Raw genomic sequence first — 22,014 nt, forward strand, 5'->3', positions numbered from 1 at the left:
TTTATTGCAAGCCTTTTAAATTCAAATTTGAGTTACCGTTTGAATGTTAAATCTATGTAGGAAGTAATAACAGGAAGTAGTTCATTTTTATTTTTATATTTTTCACTACAACTAGCTTGAACATGCACAGCATCGCTTGTAACAGAAATTGTCGCACCCTGAAATTGTTTTAGATCACACTCACTTCCTCCAAAGCTTCATTCCCTCCTCATCTTCATAAAGTCAGATGTATTTTAGCAGGTGCGTTGTTTGTTTTCTTAAAGCATCATTCCCTTCAAAAGAAGGCATTACTGTATAAACTGTGTCATACTGGTGTAAAATGAACAGACCAGTTGGGGGATGGGGAAATAACCTTTTTTAAAAAAAAAAAAATTCTTGGACTTCTGGGATTTTATTTTACTGTGTGCATTTGTTGGGAGGTGATATATACAACCTCTATAAAGGGTATGTGCCACATGTGTTTGTGTGTGAACACACTTCGAGGTTTTTTTCCTACTGAATTGAGGAAGAACCATAGCATGGTGATAGGGCACACATCTTGCATGTGAAAGATCCCAAGTTCAAACTCTGGCACCTCCAGATACAGCAAGGAAAGAAACTGATTGAAATTCTATAGATGTCCTGCTAGTCAGTGCACCCAGTTCTCAGGGCTGACATCAGCACCTTTGGTGGCATTCTTAGGTCAGAGCTCCAGTGTCCTAGTAGGGCCCACTGCTAAGGCCTGCCTGCCCACCCCTCTCCACTGGTGGGTTTTTTTCCCTGACTACTCACCATGAGCAGCTCCTGATGGCTAGATGAAGCCACTCTGAAGAATGGTGGGAATATTAAACACTAGTTACAACAATCTACAAGCACTCCGTGGTGCACATTCCCTGTGGCCAGATAAGCCTGCCAGTCTTCTATCAGTGGGCTCACCAAGGGACACTTTGTCTAGGACCCGATCAAAGCTAAAGCTAGCCCTGACAACACTGAGTTAGATAGACCAATATCTAACTTGGTACAAGAGAGCTTCTTTTGTTCAATAATAATAATAATAATACTTACCTCATTGACTTAGCAATACCTAATGACAAAAATGTTGTGGAAGAGGAAAAGGGGAAAATATATACCCACTGGCTATGGAAGTTAAAGAACAATGACAACAAGAAACAGTTACAATTATTCCATTAGTCACATCAAAAAAAATTACAGAAAACCTTCAGAAACTGGGCCTACCAAAATACATCCACAACAACATCCAGAAAGCAGTCATACTTAAAATATGTTAAATAGTCAGGAAATATCTGAATCAATAAAAGACAGTATGACTTAGCAAAGCTTGTCATGTTCATCTAGAAAAACTGCCATGAGGGAGAACAGAGAGATGATGATGATGATGATGACGACGACGACGACAACAACAACAACAACAAATTTATGCATCACTTCCCACTGCAAAAAGCAACCTTAAAGTGACTTACACACACAAATACAGAAATCTATAATTAATAATACCAAAAATCAATAGAACCATAATCTGTACAATGATACAAATAAAAATAAAATCCATAAAAACAATAAGAAAAGTGTTCATCCACGGGACACAAAATCTCCCCCTTTCCTCCCTCCTTGTCGCAGTCTAGAATGAGCACCACAAAACAAGCTCACAATAATTGTCCCATAACTAATGTCCAAATGCCTGGGAAAATAAGTATATCTTTGCCTGGTGTAGAAAAAGATGAAAGTGTCAGTGCCAGGTAAGGAGAGGGTTCTGTAAAGATGGGGCTACCGAAGAAAGGGCCCGTTCTTCAACTGACTCACCCCTTAAACCTCTCTCATCAGGGGCTCACAGAAATGGGCCTTCGAGTCAGGAACTGTCAGGAAGTGGCAGGCCCTGAAGTACTGGGAATCCAGAGCCATGTATGGTTTTATAGGTTAAAACCAGCACTTTGAATATGTCCTGGAAACAAATAGACAACCAGTGCAGCTGAGCCAGGACCAGACCTGGCCGCCAAATTCTGCACATTTTAACTAATTTTATCTGTTGTATGACATTAGGAGGCTGCCTTGACTGCACTGGGTTGCCCTGCTTTTAGGGGAAAAAATGCACTTTTGCTGCTGCAGGGTGGTGTTGGGTAATTCAGACGCAGGAGGCAGTGCGGGCTTTCTGGCAGCCATTTGGCTTACTGGGCCTGCCCCTTGCCTGGCTTCCAGTGATCAATCACATGTCACCTTCCACCTGGAAACGCCCCTGGCGCAACGCTAGAGCGAGGACAAATGGTGGAAGAGATGTAATCAACTTGCTCTGGCAGGAAAAGTCTGGATAACTCCCCGACTTTTCCAGCGCTCAGCTTTGTGGGAAAACCCATGGTGGCTGTGAGGTGACTGCTGCATCATATAACTGATGCAGTGCCACCACACAGCCACCGTGGGGATTTTAACATGTACAGTATGCACAGCCCCTTGTATGGGAATAATGGATTTATATACTATTTCGGACACAAAACAGATAACTAGCATATAAAAAATTTCCTCATGTCAGTTTGATTGCCATCATAACATGCTCCTCTAAATACAAAGTCATTTCCCAGATTGCCCGTCCCCAGCAAGTTGTTGAGAAATCCCACATTTTATTTATTTAATTATTTACTGCATTTCTACGCTGCCCAATAGCCAAAGCTCATTTATAAATGACAATAACAGATAAGTGGTTACAAAACAGCATGTTACACAACTTTGAAGTGACAAAGGTAATATATTTATATATTATTCAATCTCCACTTCAGTAATATATAAAGATATATACAATCACTAATGCAATCACATTTAAGGTGACTGTCAGCATTCAACAGTATTTCTCTGGGCATTCACAAGCTTTGTATGGTATTGCTAATATTTACATGTGAATGTTGTCATTCACTAATTTCCAGATACACTGTCATATCATATATAATGTGAGCACATCTGTCTGTCTGTACACCAAAAAAAATGTTCTTGATTGGACATTCCCGGGTGGTAATCCTTGTGTAGAAACATGTACATGATTTAAATGCGGACTTTGCCTAGCATTTAAGGTGCCCATTCTATGTTAAAGTTCATTCAGACCAAATCCATGGTTGAGCAATCTGCTAGACATGAGAGAACATCTTTGGAAACCCTTTCCCTCTTACCAAACTTGCCCCATGAAGGATCACTTGCAAATAAAAAATAGCTAAATATGGTTTTGCATATCAATTAGCATAGTGGCTTACAATTTTGTGCACGCAGGAGTGACAGGAGAGTGCAAACTCAACATATGTTACAGTTCATGACGGCTTTTTTAATGTTAAAACAATTTGTAAAGTACTCTGTTTTAAGACACTGGCTCCGTATAGAGGGCTTTATGCCTTTCCAAGCCAAGGGAGACAAAATTGCACTAGTAAATATCACTAGTAACATCACCAGAGCCACTAACTGTACAAAGCACATACTTTATTTTGCCTAAATTGTTTGAACTAGCCCTGGCCAAGAAAAAGGTTTTAAGTACCCTACTGGGACAGATGCTAAGCGGCAACAATAGAAGCCACACTAATGTGATCCAGGTAACCCAATCCTGTTTCAAAAACACAGGCAAGGCTAATTACAGCACTGCTGAGTCAAATTTCTTATGCCACTTCAACCCACAGGAACAGGTCAAAATCAAATGTTATTCAAACCACAGTCATATCAACCTTCTGTATCAAAGTCACAACTTAAAACCGAGGGAAGAATTCTCAAAGATTAACCAGTTCACATTCAAACTGTGTGGTGAGGGAAAGGTAATTATAGCCCAGTCTCACAAACCAAATTCAGCTTGAAGTCTGTCTCTATGAATCGTTCTGAAATGCTCTTTCTATCAGCTAAAGTACGATATCACTAAAGTCCTCGGTAACTAGGAAATGCAATCCATTTTCCTATAGAATAGCATTTTTCTTAGGAAGAATAGAATGCAGTAAGAGCAGCCTGGTTCAGATTATCATATCTTAATGAGCCAAAATCTGAACAACCTCTATAAGCACACCTTTCGCAGTCCCTGCAATCAAACCAGGAAGCTTCTAATTAACCATAATTTCCCATTTTGTCCAAAGCAGGAAATGAAGATTACCAGCTTTGGAACAAACAAGGATATTAAACAATAGTTTGAAGTTGGTTTAATATCCTGGCTTTTTATGAAGCTAGTTTCCTGGCACAAATGAAATGGGAAACTATGGTTCACCAGAGACTTCCTGGTTTGATTGGTTGAACTGTGAAGCATCTGCAACAGAAATAGGAGTGAAGGGCTGCATGCACAGGCAAAAAGCTTGTTCAGATTTTGGTTGAGATATGATTGTCTGAATGCAGCCAGTATCTAAGGTTAAGGTTTTATTACTTAAATGAACTTTAGCCAACATATCTGCACATAGGTAGCATCACACACACCTCTCTATTAAGTGTCTTACTATTTCATTGTTGAGAACAATGGAGGGGGAACACATATAAATTTTGCTTTAATGCAACGGTGCCACTTTTAATACCACATCATTCTGAACATACCGTTACCGTTTTATGACTTTTGCACTCTCCTACTTTTACCTCCATTAACATATGCAATATTCCCTTATATATCTACTGCTATTTTAACTAACTCGGGAATATTTTGCAAAGACATCTGCTATAAGCTACTAAACCAAAAGTTTTAATTTTACAAGTTGTATCAGATATATAAAACTGCATTCACAGCACAATCCTACGCGTGTTAACTCAGAAGTAAGTCCCATTAAGCACAATGGGTCTTACTCCCTAGTCTGTGTTTAGGATTGCAGCGAAACACCAGTAATCTTCAATCATCTTTGTCTAGTCACTCTGTAACAGAATTCCACTTCACTTCAGCACTGTGCACTACACTTTCTGCACAATCCAACAAAGAAAATACTACAAACTTAATGTAGTGAACTTTAATTTAGACAATAAAGCAAGAGTGAGAGCTCAGCTCCCCACTAACACAGTACACTCCTCTTAACTGATGATAGACAATAACAGCCTTGCGTGGTCATTTGACTCTCACAGAGTAATGCGACATCGTAACAGTTTATCATATGTTTCTGTATGACGAGTTTCAATAATTAAAATGTAAAAATGACTATTTGGCTACAGCGTTGCCTAATTTGCAAGCCTGCCGAGTGCAAATTGCACAGAACAACTCCAGTGAATTTATTGTTCTATAGTGATTTATTCGGTCATGTCAGATTAGTAATTTGGATCGGTTTAGAAACCATAATAATTAAGACGGGCAAAATGAATTAATCAACTGACAATCCAATCCAAATTGCACTCAAACCAAAGAAAACATGCTGGAAGCCAGGAAAAGGGGGCGGGGGCAGGGAGAATCTTTAGTTTGTCAATCTCTTGATGCATAAATAAAATAAAACAAATTTTACAATTTAGATGGATTGCATCCAAGAGAACTACTGTAGCTAAAAAGTGATAATGATTCAAACATTTTTCAAAGTAAAAAGTTAAATATTTATAAGCACCCAACCACATTTCATAAATCATAACTATTATTATTTTATATTCCTGAAGCTTCCCAGGCACAGCATGCGAATCGAGGCACAGAAAGTTGCAGAGAAAAATATCCCCTTTAGGAGCATGAATCACAGGCTATCACCAGAACGCTCCACCGAGCCTCCTCTCACAGAAACATTCCATATGGCCTTTCCATGGGAATCAAAACCTTAGAGCATCACTAATTCCATAGGAACAACAAAATTACGCCCACGAACGTGCATCACTCTTTGCCCATTAGCAACACAGGGCAGGTGTTTCATTATAATGAGGAGCACCAGATAGATAAATAAATAAATAAAGCGAAATAAATTCAAGGAAACGGATAGCAGCCCTTACCTGTCAATTATCACTGGATCTGAAGGAGTCTCATTTCTGTTGCCACAGCTTTTCTTGTCACAGCAGCGGCTACAGAGCAAAAGGGAGAGGATTTAGTGCAGCCATTACACTCTAAAAATCATAATTACAAATACAGGAGGGTTCACGTTGTTGGCTAGAGTTACCACTCCATCCCTGCCTGGAAATCAGTTGTATATGGAAGGTCACATATGGGTTAATTACTAGGTTTAACTTCTTGTACAGCTGGCAAGCAACAACCACTACCACAAATATACAGAAAGAAAGAAAGAAAGAAAAGTGTTAGCCCTCTTTTAGGGATAATAACACATGGTTTCTTGATATAATGACAATGACCTTCTCCAGCTACACTGCAAGGGGTTCAAGCTGTCCTATAAGTAAGTTAAAACAAGGGGTAGTTGGCAACCTCCTATAGGGAACCGATGATTTCAGTGCTCTAGTTCTGTGGCTGTTAGAATCATGAGTTATCCTAGCTTTCTTCGCCCATCCTCTGCCACCCCCTTTTATAAAGGAAAAAAAATCGACACCTCAGGGTTGTGGAGTTTTTTGTTGTAAGTGTGAAGGCAAGGTGTGGGGAAAGCTAAGGATCCAGAACTCAAGAAGAAGAATACATCCACAATTAATTGTTTTGCAACTTGCATTAGCTAAGACCATTCTCACAGGTTTTCTTTTGAAATCCTGCCTGAAGCCTTAAAGGTGGACATGAGTGGCGGCTTTGCATTTACACGTTACTTGCAGATAATATTCCTTTTCAAGCATGATATATTTCCACTGAGTAGCCATGGATAGTATTACACTGTAAACCTTGAATATACTGAAGATGAGACTTTGAAACCTGGCTGAAAATCTTAGTATTCTCATGTGCCTGTAGGTCAGGAGCAGAGCCTGCCATTTTCTTTACCTTACCCCTGACTATAAAGACCTAAAAAGGGCGTGGTTAACCAACATCATGTTACTCATCATCATGTTTATGTAACTATATGAATACCTACAAAGGAGAGAAGGGGGATGCAGCTCCAGGTTTTTGAGGGCCCTTGGCAAGACATCCTCAGTGGGCCCCTTCCCTCAATGAGCCTAGCCTTCTTGCCATTATTGTCACTGGCTGTTCTTGCTCTTCATCCTTTTTCTCATCATTTCTACCACTTGCTTGCTTGATGGCCGGCCAGCCAGTGAGCAAGTAGGCAGTGGTGTTGTGTGGACCCGAATGAGAGGCAAGTGAAGAAGGTTGTAGATGCTGAAGTGTAGGAGCACATGCAATGGGGCCCTGCTGTGGTGCCCAACCATGCCTACCCTTGATGTCAGTCCAGGGACGCAGTTAATCACAGGCCCAACTTGGGGACAGGCATCCCTCTGTATCTGCCACTTTGACCTTGTGTCACTGAGTGTGCATGTGTGTGTTGTGTGCAGCCTATATAAATAAGATAAGGCTTCATGCATTTCAAATTCTGCCACAATGAGGGAAAGTAATGTAAAATTTGCATGCTTCACAACACTCAACCATGTGGAGATACCTTTCACCCAATCATGTGGAGACACATGTTACCCAAAAACAATTCACACATTACATGCTATAGAACAGGGTAAAATGACTTGTTTCAGGTGGTAGGTGCCATGAGTAGAGAGTAGATGAAGGCAGAAATTGGTGTCTGAATTATGCAGTAAGACTTTTTAATCCCTAGCTGGGTGAGGTGGACACTATTGGGGTTTTGTTTCAGGTAGCAAAATATCACAGAGGGAACTGTTCATACGTTATTCACACCACATAAGTGCTCCATGTGGGGGAATACTGAATGTATCAAAATTGGGCATAGATTAACAAAATTAAGATTGTAGCACTAAATGTTACAGGTCCCTCCCTTCAGACATCTCATCAAGAAGGCTAAGAGCAACCTTCCCCAACCTAGTGCCCTCTAGAAGTTTTGGCCTACAACTTCCATCAGGCCCAGGTAGCATGGCCAATAATCAGGGACAATTCGTGCAAAACATCTGCAGGGCAGCACATTGGAGAAGGACAGCTAAGGGTAAGGCCATGGTTTATGAAGGCTGGGAAGTGAGCAATAAATGCTAGCAAGATTTGATTTGAGACTTGAATCTTGCAAAAACTCAGCCCTCCCTAGAAGCTAGCCCTACAGTAACTTTGTATGAAGATAGACTACCTTTCCCCTACAGAGAGTGGGAGAACTTCAACACAAAAGAAGCAGTTCTTAGAAGTGTCACACCATATGAATAGCTCTCAAGGGAGCATGACAATGGTTCCCTTGTGCTGTTCAACAATATAGTGAATAATGTACAATGACCCACCACGATTGGCATGAAATGATAAACTGCACTAAGCATAACAGAAACGCCTTTTACAAAACCAGACTGTTTAAATAGTTTTATGAAAATAAAATAAAAAAAGAACACATAACTCTTTTCACAGGGCAAAACCTCACAGCAGCTGTAAAGGGCTTCAAAATTTTCACAGATGAACCATAAGTGGAATCTAGAACTCTGCAGAATTGTCATTGTTTGGGTTACACCAAAAATAATGTGAACCATTGATTCTTTCTCCACCCTGTGTAAAATAGCTTTAAGACATATCAGGATTTGGGGAGCTGTCCATCAATTCTAGAATTCATATCACCTTGTGTTACTTTTCTTCCCCACCCATGCTTGCATTACTAGGTAACTTTTTTTAAAAAAAAAAAAAACTCACTCTGGTATTTTTTGTTTGTTCGTTGTTAAAAACTGCATATAGCTGTGTCTTCAAAAGAAGTAGTATTAATTAAAGATATGATCTCACCTACTCTCAGAAATGGGCACAGGAATAAGAACTGATCAACATGTGATTGTTTAAAATGACTGTTTAAAAAGTAAGACCTCTGAAGAACTGAAGAATTAATGTTATAAGATGGGAAAATCATGCATTACCATCTCTATAGTTAGTAATACGGGGGTGGGAATATCCTGACAACCACAATGAGTCATACCTGAAAAGAACATTGTTTATATCACTTGAGTAACCTCAAGCACACTAATTCCATGCGCCTGATCCCTGAAAACCAGGTGGTGCTCTAGTGATCCCATAGTGATATTTTATTTATTTATTTATTTTATTATATTAACATTCAAAGCCCTAAAAAGGCTTGGGGCCAGGTTATCTGAAAGAACGCCTCTTTCCATATGTACCTGCCTGAATCCTAAGATCATCTTCAGGAATTCTTATCCATGAACCCCTGCCAAAAGAAGTGAGGTGGGTGGCTACCAGGAAGAGAGCTTTTAGTACTGTGCACCATGGCTCTCTAGAGTGGTTCTCCTTGCACCTACGTTGTGCTCTTTCTGGCGCCAGGTTTATTTACCTATTTATTTTCTCAGTATTTTAGCATTTTACCATCCAAGTCTTTTTAACTCTGCTGTTTTAAATCTGTATTTTAAGTCTCTGCACTGCTGCTTGGTTGTATTCTATTTTTACTTTTATGTTGTGGTTTAATAATGTGGTTTAAGTTTCCATATTTTATACCTCAAGTTATACTTTATGGTTTTAATTTTTGTGAACTGCCCAGAGAATTTTGGTTATTGGGTAGTACAGAAATGAAATAAATAAATAAATACATTTCTATACCATCCATTAACAGAAAGCTCTCTGGGCGGTTTACAACAAAAAGCTTAAAACCATAAAATAAAATAACATAGTAAAACATAATATAAAAAGCATCAGTTTCAAAATGAATGAAAGATAAAAGCCAGCAGCAATGTAAAGATCTAAAACCACACTAACACAATTTTTAAAACTGAAGGGCTAAAATGCCTGGGAAAATAATGATATCCCATCATTCCCCAGTAAAGACTTTAATCCTCACTGCCCTTGGGCCAGACTCTACACCAGGCCTGAAGCCACCCTAAAAGTTCTGTGGGGGAGGACACCAAAAAAGTAGGGTGGTAATTCATCTGGTTTGCAGGCCTTTTAAAGACAAAATTGTAAATTGGTTTGTTAAAAAATAAAAATTAGCGGGTCAGAGAAATTTTAAGGGGGCAGCACCCTCTAACCCATCCCTGGCTACAGGCCTGCTCCACAGACGAAAAACTATTTAAAAAAACTGTGTATGCTGTCATCTTGTACTGCTTCCTGAGTTCCATTCTTCCTAGTTGTACAGTAAAGCAAGTTATCAAACCTTTTTCAAACTAAGCCTTAGGAGAGACATTACAGCCTTTTAGAATGGGGAAAAGGGTGCACAAAACGATCAACAGTTGGAGAAAGGGGGTTGGCCCTCTGGGAAATCCCGGAAAGTTGGATTGGGACCCCCTAGGCAGGGCAGATTTGGCTTCCGGGCATGAGGCTCTGCACTCCTGCCATATAAGCAGTGGAGTCCTTAGCAGTTTTCATGCCTAGGTAGCAGATTTTTCCAAGATCTTTTGATTATTCATATTTAGTTACACATAAATATAAAAAAGGCAGGACATGATCCTGCCAATGTTAAGCACTTTTAAGGCCCATTGATTTAAAGAAAAGGGCTGTAAATATGTGATTTGCTTTCTCCCATTGAAGTCAATGCAACTTAAATGTGCTTAACTCGGGCTGCATCGTGGCTTTTATAAATATTTATTATTGATTTTCATAAATGCAATCTTGATGAGAGGGAGCTTCAGGCAAAGAATATGTCTACGATATAAAATTATTTTTTTAAATCTATACAAACATATGAAACATGTCAATAAATAAATGATTCAAAAGCAAATTGTTTCTGATGACTGAGATGAAGTGTTGTTGTTGTTTTTAAGGAGATGCTGATTACAAAAGCTGGTGAGAGGTCTAGGCATTGTGTGAGAGGTCTGTGATTGGCTGTCCTTATGACTGGCTTTTTCCCTCCCCTTAAAAGCAGCCATGGGACAACCTGATTTGGATTCAGGCTGCAGTGCAGAGCAAGAGAGGTTTAACCCTTTACCCCCTGGCATTGAGGCTCTGATCCAAATCACACACATCTTGAAACTTCTATTAGCCACACAAGGAGCTCAAGATGGTACGTTTTCTCCTCCACAACTAACAGCAGCTTCAAATGGACTCTTTAGATCAGGGCCACGAGGCAGGAAGTGGCTGAAAACATGGAGGCCACAGACACACCGATCTATATTTTGGCAATAACACCAGGCTGTCTTAACTAGCTATTATAAGGATTTCTGGAATGAAAATGTGACACTTGACATGTGCCATATAAATTTCTATGAGCATGCTCATACCTGCTCTATTTCCCACCGCTAAATGATGTCAGGTGAATGGGGCAGGGCCTTTTCTGTGGTGACACCCTGTCTGTGGAACTCGCTTTCCAGGGGGATTAGATTGGCTCCCTCACTGCTTGCCTCTCGACGGGCAGTGTTTATTTGACTTTGCTTCCCGTGACTGTTTATGAGATGATTACTGCTCTTGTTCCTAATTGTGGTTTAAAACCAACATTGTGGTAGTTGATGTCAGCTAGTACAACAGGAGTTTTCTTCCCTTCCTCTCCCCCACCTCCTGCAGCCCTCCACACCATCTGAAAACCTGGTCTTTGAAGGCATGCTTTGAAGGTAGGCTTTGAAGGCATGCTGAGGGCTGCAGGGGGAAATCATCCTCTTCGGTTCCACTGACAGAAGCAGTTCTATCAGCAGAACATCGGTGTTGGATCCCGCCCTGTGTTACTCTGCTTTTAAGCTTTTATGGTTTTAAGGTATGCACATTGGTGTTTAAAATTGTGTACATTACACTGCCCTTGAGAGTCTTTGACTAAAAGTCTGTATAGAAATACTTTAAATAAACAGAGACATGTATGGCTTTGGGGACTATTTAACATTATGAGAAAAAGTAGAGATGAACAATCCTGTTCATAAAGCAGTGATGATTTGGGCTATAGACTAGAACCAGGGAACAATTACAACCACAAAATATTGGGTGGTTAAGGAGCTAGATAGAGAGTATGGGAAGCTGTCCTTTGCAGAGCACATTCACATGACTGTCCACGTCCATGGTGGCTTTCAAGTCATTTGGACATAAGTGCCAAGAACAAATCTATGTCAACTGCACGCTTGCTGATCAGCAATCGGAACAACACAAACCAATAAAAAAAACCATTTTTCCATAGCAGGACAGTTGTAAAGAAGGTGCCATTGCTCATAGGTTCCTCTTTAGAATTGGGGTTGCTTCTTGCTATCTCCCTAGCACAATGGCTACTGAGAAAAGTTAGCTTGGCAAGACTTTCCTGTAATATGAATTATGAAGAATAAATGCCACCATGGCAAGGTTGCTTGTCCCCATTGTTTTCCCCCCTAATCATTGCCAAAAGAATGATCTCTTCAAGATTCTTTGAAATCCTCTGAAATAAACAAACAGCCGCCTGAAATCCTAATTTAGCTTTGCTGTTTCCCGTCCCTACTCATCCAGGATTTCTCCTCTAACATCTGAGTTCTTTTGTCTCCTCCACTCCATAGTTCCCCCTATTCTGTAAATATTCAGTTTTGGTGACATAAACTCAAAGTTTTATTGTGCCGTTAGCTTTGATCGAAGGCGCTGCTGAAAGTTGTTTGGGAATTAAATATCTAAAACAGGCTATTTTGAAGCACAGGCCTTCACTATTTCATGTCTGGAATGAAGAAATTTCATCTTAGAGAGAGCAAGCTGTCTTTCACACCATATGGCTAATGGTAGTGCATAGCAATTAGCTGGGCTGATTAATGGGGAACAGACTCTAATTTTATGCTTATAATTGAGGCTGCATTTGAACCCCTGGTGCAGATTCAGCACATCCTAACTTGCACTTACAACAGGAAGGAAAGAAAGTGGCAGGGAAATCAAAACTGGTATGCCTTATTGTTTGGGAGGGCAGTAACCGTACAATTGATCATATCAGTACAATTGATCACAGATTTGTGTGCTAAGATCAGGCAGCCTAATACACAAACAGCACCATTTCTACTTCTGTCAATACCTACGAACACCCAAAAATATTTTAATAGTCAAGGAAAACCTGGGAACGGTTTCCTATTTTTGCCTATATGATTTTGTAAAGCAGAGAGAAACTGAAAGATCTATTGAACAACAACAACAATACAAATATAAAGTCAGGATGCCAAATAAATCAAACCATTTGGGGATAGAATATTTTTGTTCAAGTCGAGATAGATTGGCAGCAATATAATTTATTGCCAAAATACACGAAATGATCACAAATTCTTTCCTTGCCTAATCATTCCTCTATCCCCCCCTGACTTTCTTCTGCCTATTTTAAATTATAAGCCCCTTGGGGTAGGGACCTGTAAAGCACATTGTATGTAAATGATGCTATATAATTTTAATTATATTTAATTATATGATTCGAATGTATTATAACTTTTGTATATTTCTATTTATACGTTTTAATTGTATATGTTTTAAATTTTGTAAAGCCACTTTGAGTCCCAGTATTGGGAAAACGGCAGGATACAAATAAATAAATATAATAAATCAATAAATAAACTAAAATAATAATAATAATTTCATAATAATAGTAATAATAATAGTCATACATATTCTCTTAAAATGTTCAGTACATTTAAGTAAATGTGTAGAGTTTGTATGTTTTAAAGAGCACTAAATAATTTGGATTGGTACTATAAATGAAAGGATATTTTGTAGGTGTGAAAATTCTAACTTTTATCGGCTCACACTGTAATCACAGGAAATCTTGTTAGTGTTTGGAATAAAGCAAGGATAGCTCTGAAACAGATGCAGCCCAGATAAAATTAAGCCTCTCAAAGTCTAAGTGAAATCAGTGCTACTTAATTATAAACAAGTTTAAGTTCCTTTAATTTCAGTGTGATGTAAGTGTGTCTAACTTTCTACAAATTGCACCCATTACATATATTTTGAAAAGGGCTGCAAACTTCCTCCACCCCGGCTCTGAATTTTAACAATTATATAACAGGTTCCATGTTCCTGAACCACTCCATTCATTTTGTTAGTTTTAGCCCAGTTCTTCATCCTGTTAAGATTATCTTGCCTTCTGAGGCAGTGGCTGTCAAACTTCAGGCTTGCAAGATCTGTTTTGTTTTTTTACTAAAATTCTGACATTTGCCAACTAGAGCCAGGTACAAAATCGTAACTCAATGGGCAGAGTGAATTATCAATTGCATCCCATGAAACATATACTGGGATATATACGAATCTACACGTGAGCTACCATAGATCAGAGATTCTAGCACATCACTCTAGAACTGGCCAGAAAAGCTGAACCTGTTCAAAAGCAACCAATTCGCAGTCTGATTTTACAGATGAGGAAAACCAAGGCTGAGAGACAAGAATTAGCACAAAGCCAGCCATGGCAGATTTTTTTTTCTTCCTTTAGTCTTATTAAATTCAGAAACCCTTGGAGATCTACTGCAAACTACCCAGAGAGCTATCAGTAGTTCCATATCTACACTTTGCCCACCTCAATCAGTTTGGAGTCATCTGCAGGTTTGATGAGCATCCCCACTACTCCTTTGTCCAAGTCGTTATACAGATAATAAACAACACTAGCCCCCCGGTACCTCATCATTTGTCACTTTTCGCCAGGTTGACAAAGAGTTACTGATGAGCAAGGACCGAAGAATAGCCTTGCTGAATCAGACTAAAGGCCTATCTAGTCCAGCATGCTGTTCAGACAGGGGCTGCTAATGGGAAGCCCACAAGTAGGACATATTCTCCAGCAACTGGTATACAGAGGCATACTGCCTCCAATACTCGAGTAATATATAGCCGTCATGACTACTAGCCATTGACAGCCTAATCCTATAAGATTCTTCCAGTACAGTTCATGAACCAGCTACAAATCCATCTAACAGTAGCATTATCAAGCCCACATTTACCAGATGGGTTTCTTTCTGTCGCACAGGCAAAAACACAGTCTATGTCAGGAAAAAAAATATGATAGTTCTTAAGGAGACCCATATCTCACTTTGAGAAGCCATACTCTCAAAGAAATGCATTGCTTTATAATTGTTCCTAGTAAACAACACTAGAACTCACAGTGGTCACTTGGAGAACTTGCCTCCACATCAGAGTTTCTTTATTTGAAGATTCCTGAAATATAAATACTAACTTCATCTAAACTGGCATGTGTTTAAGGACTATGATTTAGGGCATCCTTGCCCCGCCACCTAGTGCCCTCCAGATTTGTTGAACTACACTTTCCATCATCCTGCCCAGCACAGATGATAGAGGTATAGTCCAACACATTTAGAAGGCACCAGGTTGGGGAAGGCTAATCTAGAGTTATCAAGTGGCCAGAAAAATAACACCCTAACATCTTTATAAAAAGGGAAAAGATGTTGCAGCCAGTTTCAACACAGACTTCCATGAAGTTGCTGGTGCTTAATTTTGCAGGATTCAAGGAAGCCCATTCTGAATAAATAGGCATATGGAAAGATTTGCAGACAAGGACAAACTTTGTACAGAGCCAATGACTTCTTATCCAAGACTTCAGAATGGGGGTAAATTTGCTACCATGAATGGTGCCATTGAAACGAAGAAGCCATAGTAAACTTAATCTTTGCGGCACCCAGGCCTTATCCCTGCATTGCAGATATCATCACCTTGGCCACAGACCATATTCCCCTCCCTGGCCCCTGTAGTCCTTTCACAAGCAGTCTACATGGCATCTCACTGCTGAGAATAAACGTTAAGTATAAAGACGACAATATCGTTGACATTTCGGCCCAGCAGAACGCAAATCCATTGAGATAGCGGTGGCCTAACATTGTGATTTTACTGCTAGAGATTGGGCCGGATAATTACTCCTCCTTGAAAGTCTGCAATTTAGATGTTATTCTTTTCTCAGTGCAAAGACATTTCCCATGCCTATTAAGGTCCAATGTCTAAATGGAAACATCTAGTATTGTATATTGTTCAGGATTGAGCTCTAATGGATAATTGAAAATGGGCATGATGACTGTGACTTTGCTGCTAATTGCACACGTAGAACGGTGCTATTTTGGGCTTGTTGAAGGCAAAGAAAGCTATGTTTTCAGTCCCCAAATAGCTTCAGGTTCAACCTAGTTTTTCAAACAGAAATTCATTTTCTCATAAGCTAATTAAATGGTGACAGGATCTTTCTTACCTGCACATTATTTCATGGGTGAGCAGAACTCTGCACATTTCTGGGTTCTTGTCTTGGCCTTCATATACTATCGCCTAGAAAGAAAAGACAGGGGGGATTTTATTTTTTATTTTTTTAGCTGCAAAGTGAATGCGCCTGGAGAAAATGGTCACTGCCACAGTACATAAATGTGTAACTCTGGGGCAAGCCAGTTAGCTTTGCTTAAAACCGACGGCATCCCTGCAAAAACTGCCTTGAGATTTGTTGTCGGAGAGCTCCAGAAGGCAAGCCGAGTGAGCTTCGCTCGTCTCTCTCCCTCTCTCTCTCTCTCTTCTGTTTTAACTGATGCATTATGCACATCTGCTGAGCACTGTGTAGGATAGCCTTTTTTAGTAGTCAAGACAACCACAATGTTCTTTCCAATTCAGAATAAAATATAAACTTAATAGCATAAAACACACACACACACACACACACAGAGGAAGGCTCAGTCAGAACACTATGGGGCCTATTCATAAAACGAAAAAGTTAATATATTTTTAATTCAAAAAGCATGGCTGTGCACTTAACTAGCTACTACATGAGTACAGAATCTGATTCACAACGTGCTCTGTAAAACTCCAGCCTAGTTAACTGTGCTAACAAATTAAAGGAGAGTAAATTCCTGTAAATGCAAATAAACAAGTTCTGGAAAACAAGAGGATAAGGCTGTACAGACACCCCAATAATTGATACTCCTTGTCAATTTTATGTCTTTTAGGCATACACCTATACATTAAGCCAAACCTGTTTGGGCCAGTTGATGATCATATAGAGTTAGAGAGAGAATTAGAGGGTAAACCCTACCATGAAGCATGTTGAACTGCTTGGCTCAGGCAGCAGATTAGGAGTGGTAGTAGAACGAGAATGGTCCTGCTGCACTGCCTGTGCTTCTGGGTGCCCAAGACCCTGTTGCCACCAGCCATTGCCTGGGCGGTGTTTCAGACAGTGAATTAAGGACAGCCATGCTGCCAGAACAAGCAATCCCCTATCAGACATTGCTGCTCTATCCCCCAGCACTGGCAGCCAAGTGCTCCACGGCCAAGCCAGCCCCCTGCCTGGCAGTGGAGCACCAGCTGGGCAGCAGCTAGTGGTGGGTTCCTTTCTTTTGTTTGAAGTGCAGCTTCTGGACCACCAGAACTGTTATTATGGCAGGAACTGCTCACAGGTAGGGTGGCCACTTGTGCATCCCCAAAAAAGAGTAACTACTCCATCAAGAAAAAAGACAGAGGAGGACACCAATTTGCATTACATTTCTATATGATAATTTGCAAATATGCATAAATGCCTATTTATTTATTTCATTTAGCAATAATAATTGTAATTTAAATAGAAATATGATACAACTCACCATAGTGAGGAAGTCTGACCTGCTGTGTGCCTGCCTGCCCCATCTGTTGTCTGGGTGCTAACTGTGGAGGGGCAATTCCAAGGCCCTTCCCTGTTCTCCCTCCTTATGGTTTTTCAACTGTAAACCTGGGGAACCCATCAAATAGAGAACACCTTCAAACAACAGACTGTCCTATGTGAAGTAGGGCATGTGGCTACCCTAACTGGTCAAGGTCTGTGGGGAAAGGCCTCTGCCAAGTTTGTGAGGCATTGCCACAGCCTTGGCAATGTTTTGTGAGACTTTGGCAAAGCATTGCAAAGTGGCCGCTGCAAGGTCACGTTCTTCAACTGCCGGTGTCGGCCATGGAGCGTTTGGCTGGACAGCAGCCGCAGCTGCCTCTCTTCAGCACCTGGCTAAGCAGTGGCTATCAGTGGGGCACCATTTCCTTACCTGCTCTGCTCGGGGTGGCCCTGCCCATCTGCCAATTCTCTGCCCACAATCCCTTCCCAAGCTGAACGTAATTCTAGTTGTGGGGAAGAATGGGGGGGAGGGGAGGAGAAGAATTCAGCAGCCTCTGACCACCTGCCAAGTCTCCCCTCCTCAGCAGGTGTCATCACAACAGTTAAAGCTATAGGCACTATACTAGAGTGGCCAGATACAAAAGAGGGCAGGGCTCCTGCAACTTTAACAGTTATGATGAAGAGGGAATTCCACCAGGTGCTGGATGCATACAAATGCCACCTTCTGAAATTCCCTTTTCTATCCAACTGTTAAAGATACAGGAGCCCTGCCCTCTTTTTCATATGGTCACCCTACTAAAAGTGATATGTGTTGTGTGGCCAGTTGTCCTACTTTACAGAGGGCACTCCTCTAATTTTGAGAACTGCCAAAGAACAGTCCTCTATTTGAAGAGGTGTCCAATCAAAGTCTCGTTTAAAGTCAAAGAACCATAAGGAAGGAGATCCATCAACAACAGTCGCACCTAGACAGCAGACTGAGGAGGCACACAGGTCATCTGGCCAGTCTTCTTCACTTCCAAATTTGCTCATGCAAATTTTAGGCAAATTTGATTCTTCTTTTGTCTTCTTTTATGGTGATGTGTTTCCTCTTTGGGGGCAATGTGTAAATAGCCGCCCTAGTGACTGTGACCAACACACGGTCTACAAACATGAGTGTTGCACAAGTAGACTTGGAGCAGTTCCCTGGCCAATGTGGTTTGCTGCCACATAATGTGAAGATTACTGAGTTCTAAATTCAGGAATGGTGGGACTCAGCTGCTGTTAGCTCCAGTGCTCTTGTATCTTGAAGGCTGCAATCCTATACATCCTGACTTGAAGCCAGTAGAATTTATAGCTGAATAAATAAATCTACATATGCTTGGGCAGTGAAAATGACAAGAAAGGGACAATTTAGCTAGGTGCAGTTCCCCCTATCTCAATGCTGCTTTACCATTTACGCAGCAACATTCTACATAGCAACCACAATAGAAAGCCATGCACTATCGGGAGGAACTACTACATTTCCCCCATGTACAAAATATGCTTTTGAAGTGTTTGGAATCAGTGCTGCTTGAGGAGAAGTGGGACTCTGCACTACAAATGGAAAACAAAGAGGATTTCCAATGGGACAGGGCGAGGTGTGTGTATGGAGAGATAGGGCCTGTCCCTTAAAAAAAAATGATACGCAGAAATCAGCAGGCTTTCCTTGGCATGGAGCACTGTTCACCTGCTAATTGCTGCCGATCAAACTGCTGGTTAAAGGAACAGCTACAAGGGCCAGTTCAATAGTTGGCAACCCTAATAGGGGGAAGGGAGGAAAAGGCTTACTGCTGAAATCTGCAACAAACAATTTATTGAGGTCCAATAAAAATGGCAAACAGCCTCACGCAGGGAATACCGCTGTGCAGGGGCATATGTTTTTGCAGGACTGAGCTCTGCATTTGCAATACTTAACCTTTCCTGCCATCTTGTTAAAGGCAGGCCATTAGTAAGCTCCTTTTACTAGGGTGAGCAGATGCAAAGGAGGGGAGGGACTCCTGTATCTTTCTGTGCACAGAAGAGGGAGTTTCTTCAGGAGCAGCTTGTCGTGTGAGGCTAAGAAAATCTGCACCTCCTCAAATTCCCTCCTCTGCACAACCATTAAAAGTACAGAAACCCTCTTGTCCTTTGTCTGTGGTCACCCTACATATTGAAAGTCACACACTCATAAAAAAATACTTCCAAATTCAACAGCAGTTCATATGCAAATAAAAGTAGGAAACAAAGAGACAGAAGTGACTTGTGTGCCTTCGTTTCTTCTCTTTATTTTTAAATGTGTGTAATAATGGGCTATGACCTATGCGATCAATGGCAGTTCTTGATTTCCTGTTTCGGTGTAATGGAAGCACAGAACAATTGACTTGCTAGATCAGACCAAAGTTCTATCTAGCTTACTTTTACCTCCTACAGCAGCCAGCCAAATGATTCCCATCCCCTGTTCTTATTCAAGCGCCTCTGAATATGGAGGTTCTATTGAAGCCATCATGGCTAATAACCATTGATGGATCTACTCCATGCCATTTTGTCTAACCCTTTTATAAAAACCTTGGAATGCATGAAGTGCCAGCTCCTTTTAAAGGTTTAAGCAATAGCCATGTCTGTGTGTGACTAGGTTCACGATGGGATGGGAAACATGTGGCCTTCTAGATGTTCTTGTACTACAACTCCCATCATAGAATAGTAGAGTTGGAAGGGGCCCATTAGGCCATCGAGTCCAACCCCCTGCTCAATGCGGAATCCACCTTAAAGCATACCTGACAGATGGTTGTCCAGCTGCCTCTTGAATGCCTCTAGTGTGGGAGAGCCTTGCCACTGGGCTGATGGGAGTTATAGTCCAACAACATTAGGAGGACTCCCCGCCCCATTCCTGATCTATGCAAACACAGAAGTGGCTCACATCTGACTTGGTGCCTTGCTCCTAGTTGCTTGGAGGCAGGATCTACACTACTGCTCTATAATGGTATTGAAATGCACTGACAATTGTTGGGACCCAGGACATGTTCCATATACTGTTTTCAAATGTTATATCCTGCTCAGTGTAGATCTGGCCACAGTGACAAGGTATATCTACAACATCTTTGATGCTGAGTTACAGTCAACAGTATCACGATCATGCCATCCCTAACACAAATGATCAGTAGCAGTCCCTGCTCTCTCTCTCTCTCTCTCTTTCTCTCTCTCTGTGTGTGTATGGGGGGAGCTAAAATTAAACAGCACAGCACAACAAGCAGAAGTATCACATAACATATAAAATGAGGTGATTTGGCACCACTGTAACTTTTGCCTTTGAAAACGTTGCCAACTGAAGGCAATGGTGGGGAGGGGAGGAGGTTGCCTGTGCAGCAACCATGAATCTTAGCCAGCAAAAGTAATTGCTTAAACATAGTATTATCACACTCCAGTACAGTATACTATATTTTAATATGATTTAATAGTGCCATAAATAATAGCACTGATGTTGCCGTAGCTTTCCACAACATTTCACGCCAACTGCACTTTTTGAAAAAGCTCTAACAGAGCTTGTACAGACCTAGGCCATAGCTAGACTTAAGGTTTATCCCTGGATCGTCCAGGAGTCAAACCTGTTCATCTAGGTGACACACAGGGGATCCAGTGCTCAAGCAGGGGCGAACCCTGGATGATCCCAGGATAAACCTAAGGTCTAGCTGTGGCCCTAGTTGCTAAGTGCTTAATTTTGAGGTCTTATCCCTTTCTCTTCAACCAGATCTTATCTCTTTCTCTTTAAACAAGATCTTAGCTTGAATTTTGGAGGGATTTCACCCTGTACTACTTAACATTGCATTGCTTATTTTAGTTCACTCATTTGGCTGTTGTGTAAAGTGTGGTTCTTTAGCCTGTATAGAGAGCCAGTGAGTCATAGGTTCTAATCCTGTCTTCTGCCACTCTTAGGGGACCTGGGCTCTGTACTGCCAGAAAAAAGTTAAAGCAGGGGATGGGTGCTGTAGCTGAATAGTAGCTCATCCTTTACATGGGTCTTCCTACGCTCTCTAATAACCTGATAATAACTATGTTCACTTATATATACATCTCATTAGTTTCAGTTAAATGTTGAACTAACTTAAGCTTTAGCACTACTACTTCAGAAATACATGGAGGAGAGAGGTGACTTATCTGAAAACAACTTTATGTAAAAATTCCTCTGTTCGTGAAACCTAATGCTTGCATTTTGTATGTGCAAAGAGAATTTAATTTGAGGTGCTTTAAAACATACAGACTCCCTAGGGCACTGTGATACAATTCCATGTGGACCCCACCATAAGCCTTGCTGAATATTTGAGTTAAGTTCATGTTTGAGTCATTCTGAGCACATAACTAGTCTATGTGCTCAGAATCACAGCTTTGGCACCCTGCGATTAAACACATTCATAGCAATCCAGGGATTCCATGCAGATGTACACCCAAAGATATGTGTGCAAAGGGGCAAAAAGGCATGTCCACTATTGAAGTAGTGAGAAAACCTCTGCATGTAAGAGAATGTGGAAGTGCACTAGAGAGCACATGGTGCTCCAGATATGTGGTATTGGGTGCAAGTAAGCTCTGTTGAAAATATTAGGATTAGCTTTTACATGACACGTTTGAGGTACTAAACTAGTGGTTTGTCTTTATAGAATAGGATACTCTTTGC

General features: G+C 40.8%; 1 protein-coding gene across 5 annotated transcripts in view; it reads right to left on the reverse strand.

The window, feature by feature from the left end:
• The window catches only part of EBF1 (EBF transcription factor 1), a 410,357-nt gene that overhangs the window by 372,839 nt on the left and 15,504 nt on the right, over nucleotides 1-22,014 (reverse strand). For all 5 annotated transcript variants that reach the window (XM_063120931.1, XM_063120930.1, XM_063120929.1 and 2 more), the window contains exons 5-6: nucleotides 15,984-16,057; nucleotides 5,881-5,949 (exon numbers count right to left, since the gene is read on the reverse strand). In XM_063120931.1, the coding sequence (XP_062977001.1) occupies nucleotides 5,881-5,949; nucleotides 15,984-16,057 (143 nt within the window). The remainder of the gene's footprint in view (nucleotides 1-5,880; nucleotides 5,950-15,983; nucleotides 16,058-22,014) is intronic.

The sequence above is a fragment of the Elgaria multicarinata genome, chromosome 3 (assembly GCF_023053635.1).
Source record: "Elgaria multicarinata webbii isolate HBS135686 ecotype San Diego chromosome 3, rElgMul1.1.pri, whole genome shotgun sequence".
Lineage (NCBI taxonomy): Eukaryota > Metazoa > Chordata > Lepidosauria > Squamata > Anguidae > Elgaria > Elgaria multicarinata.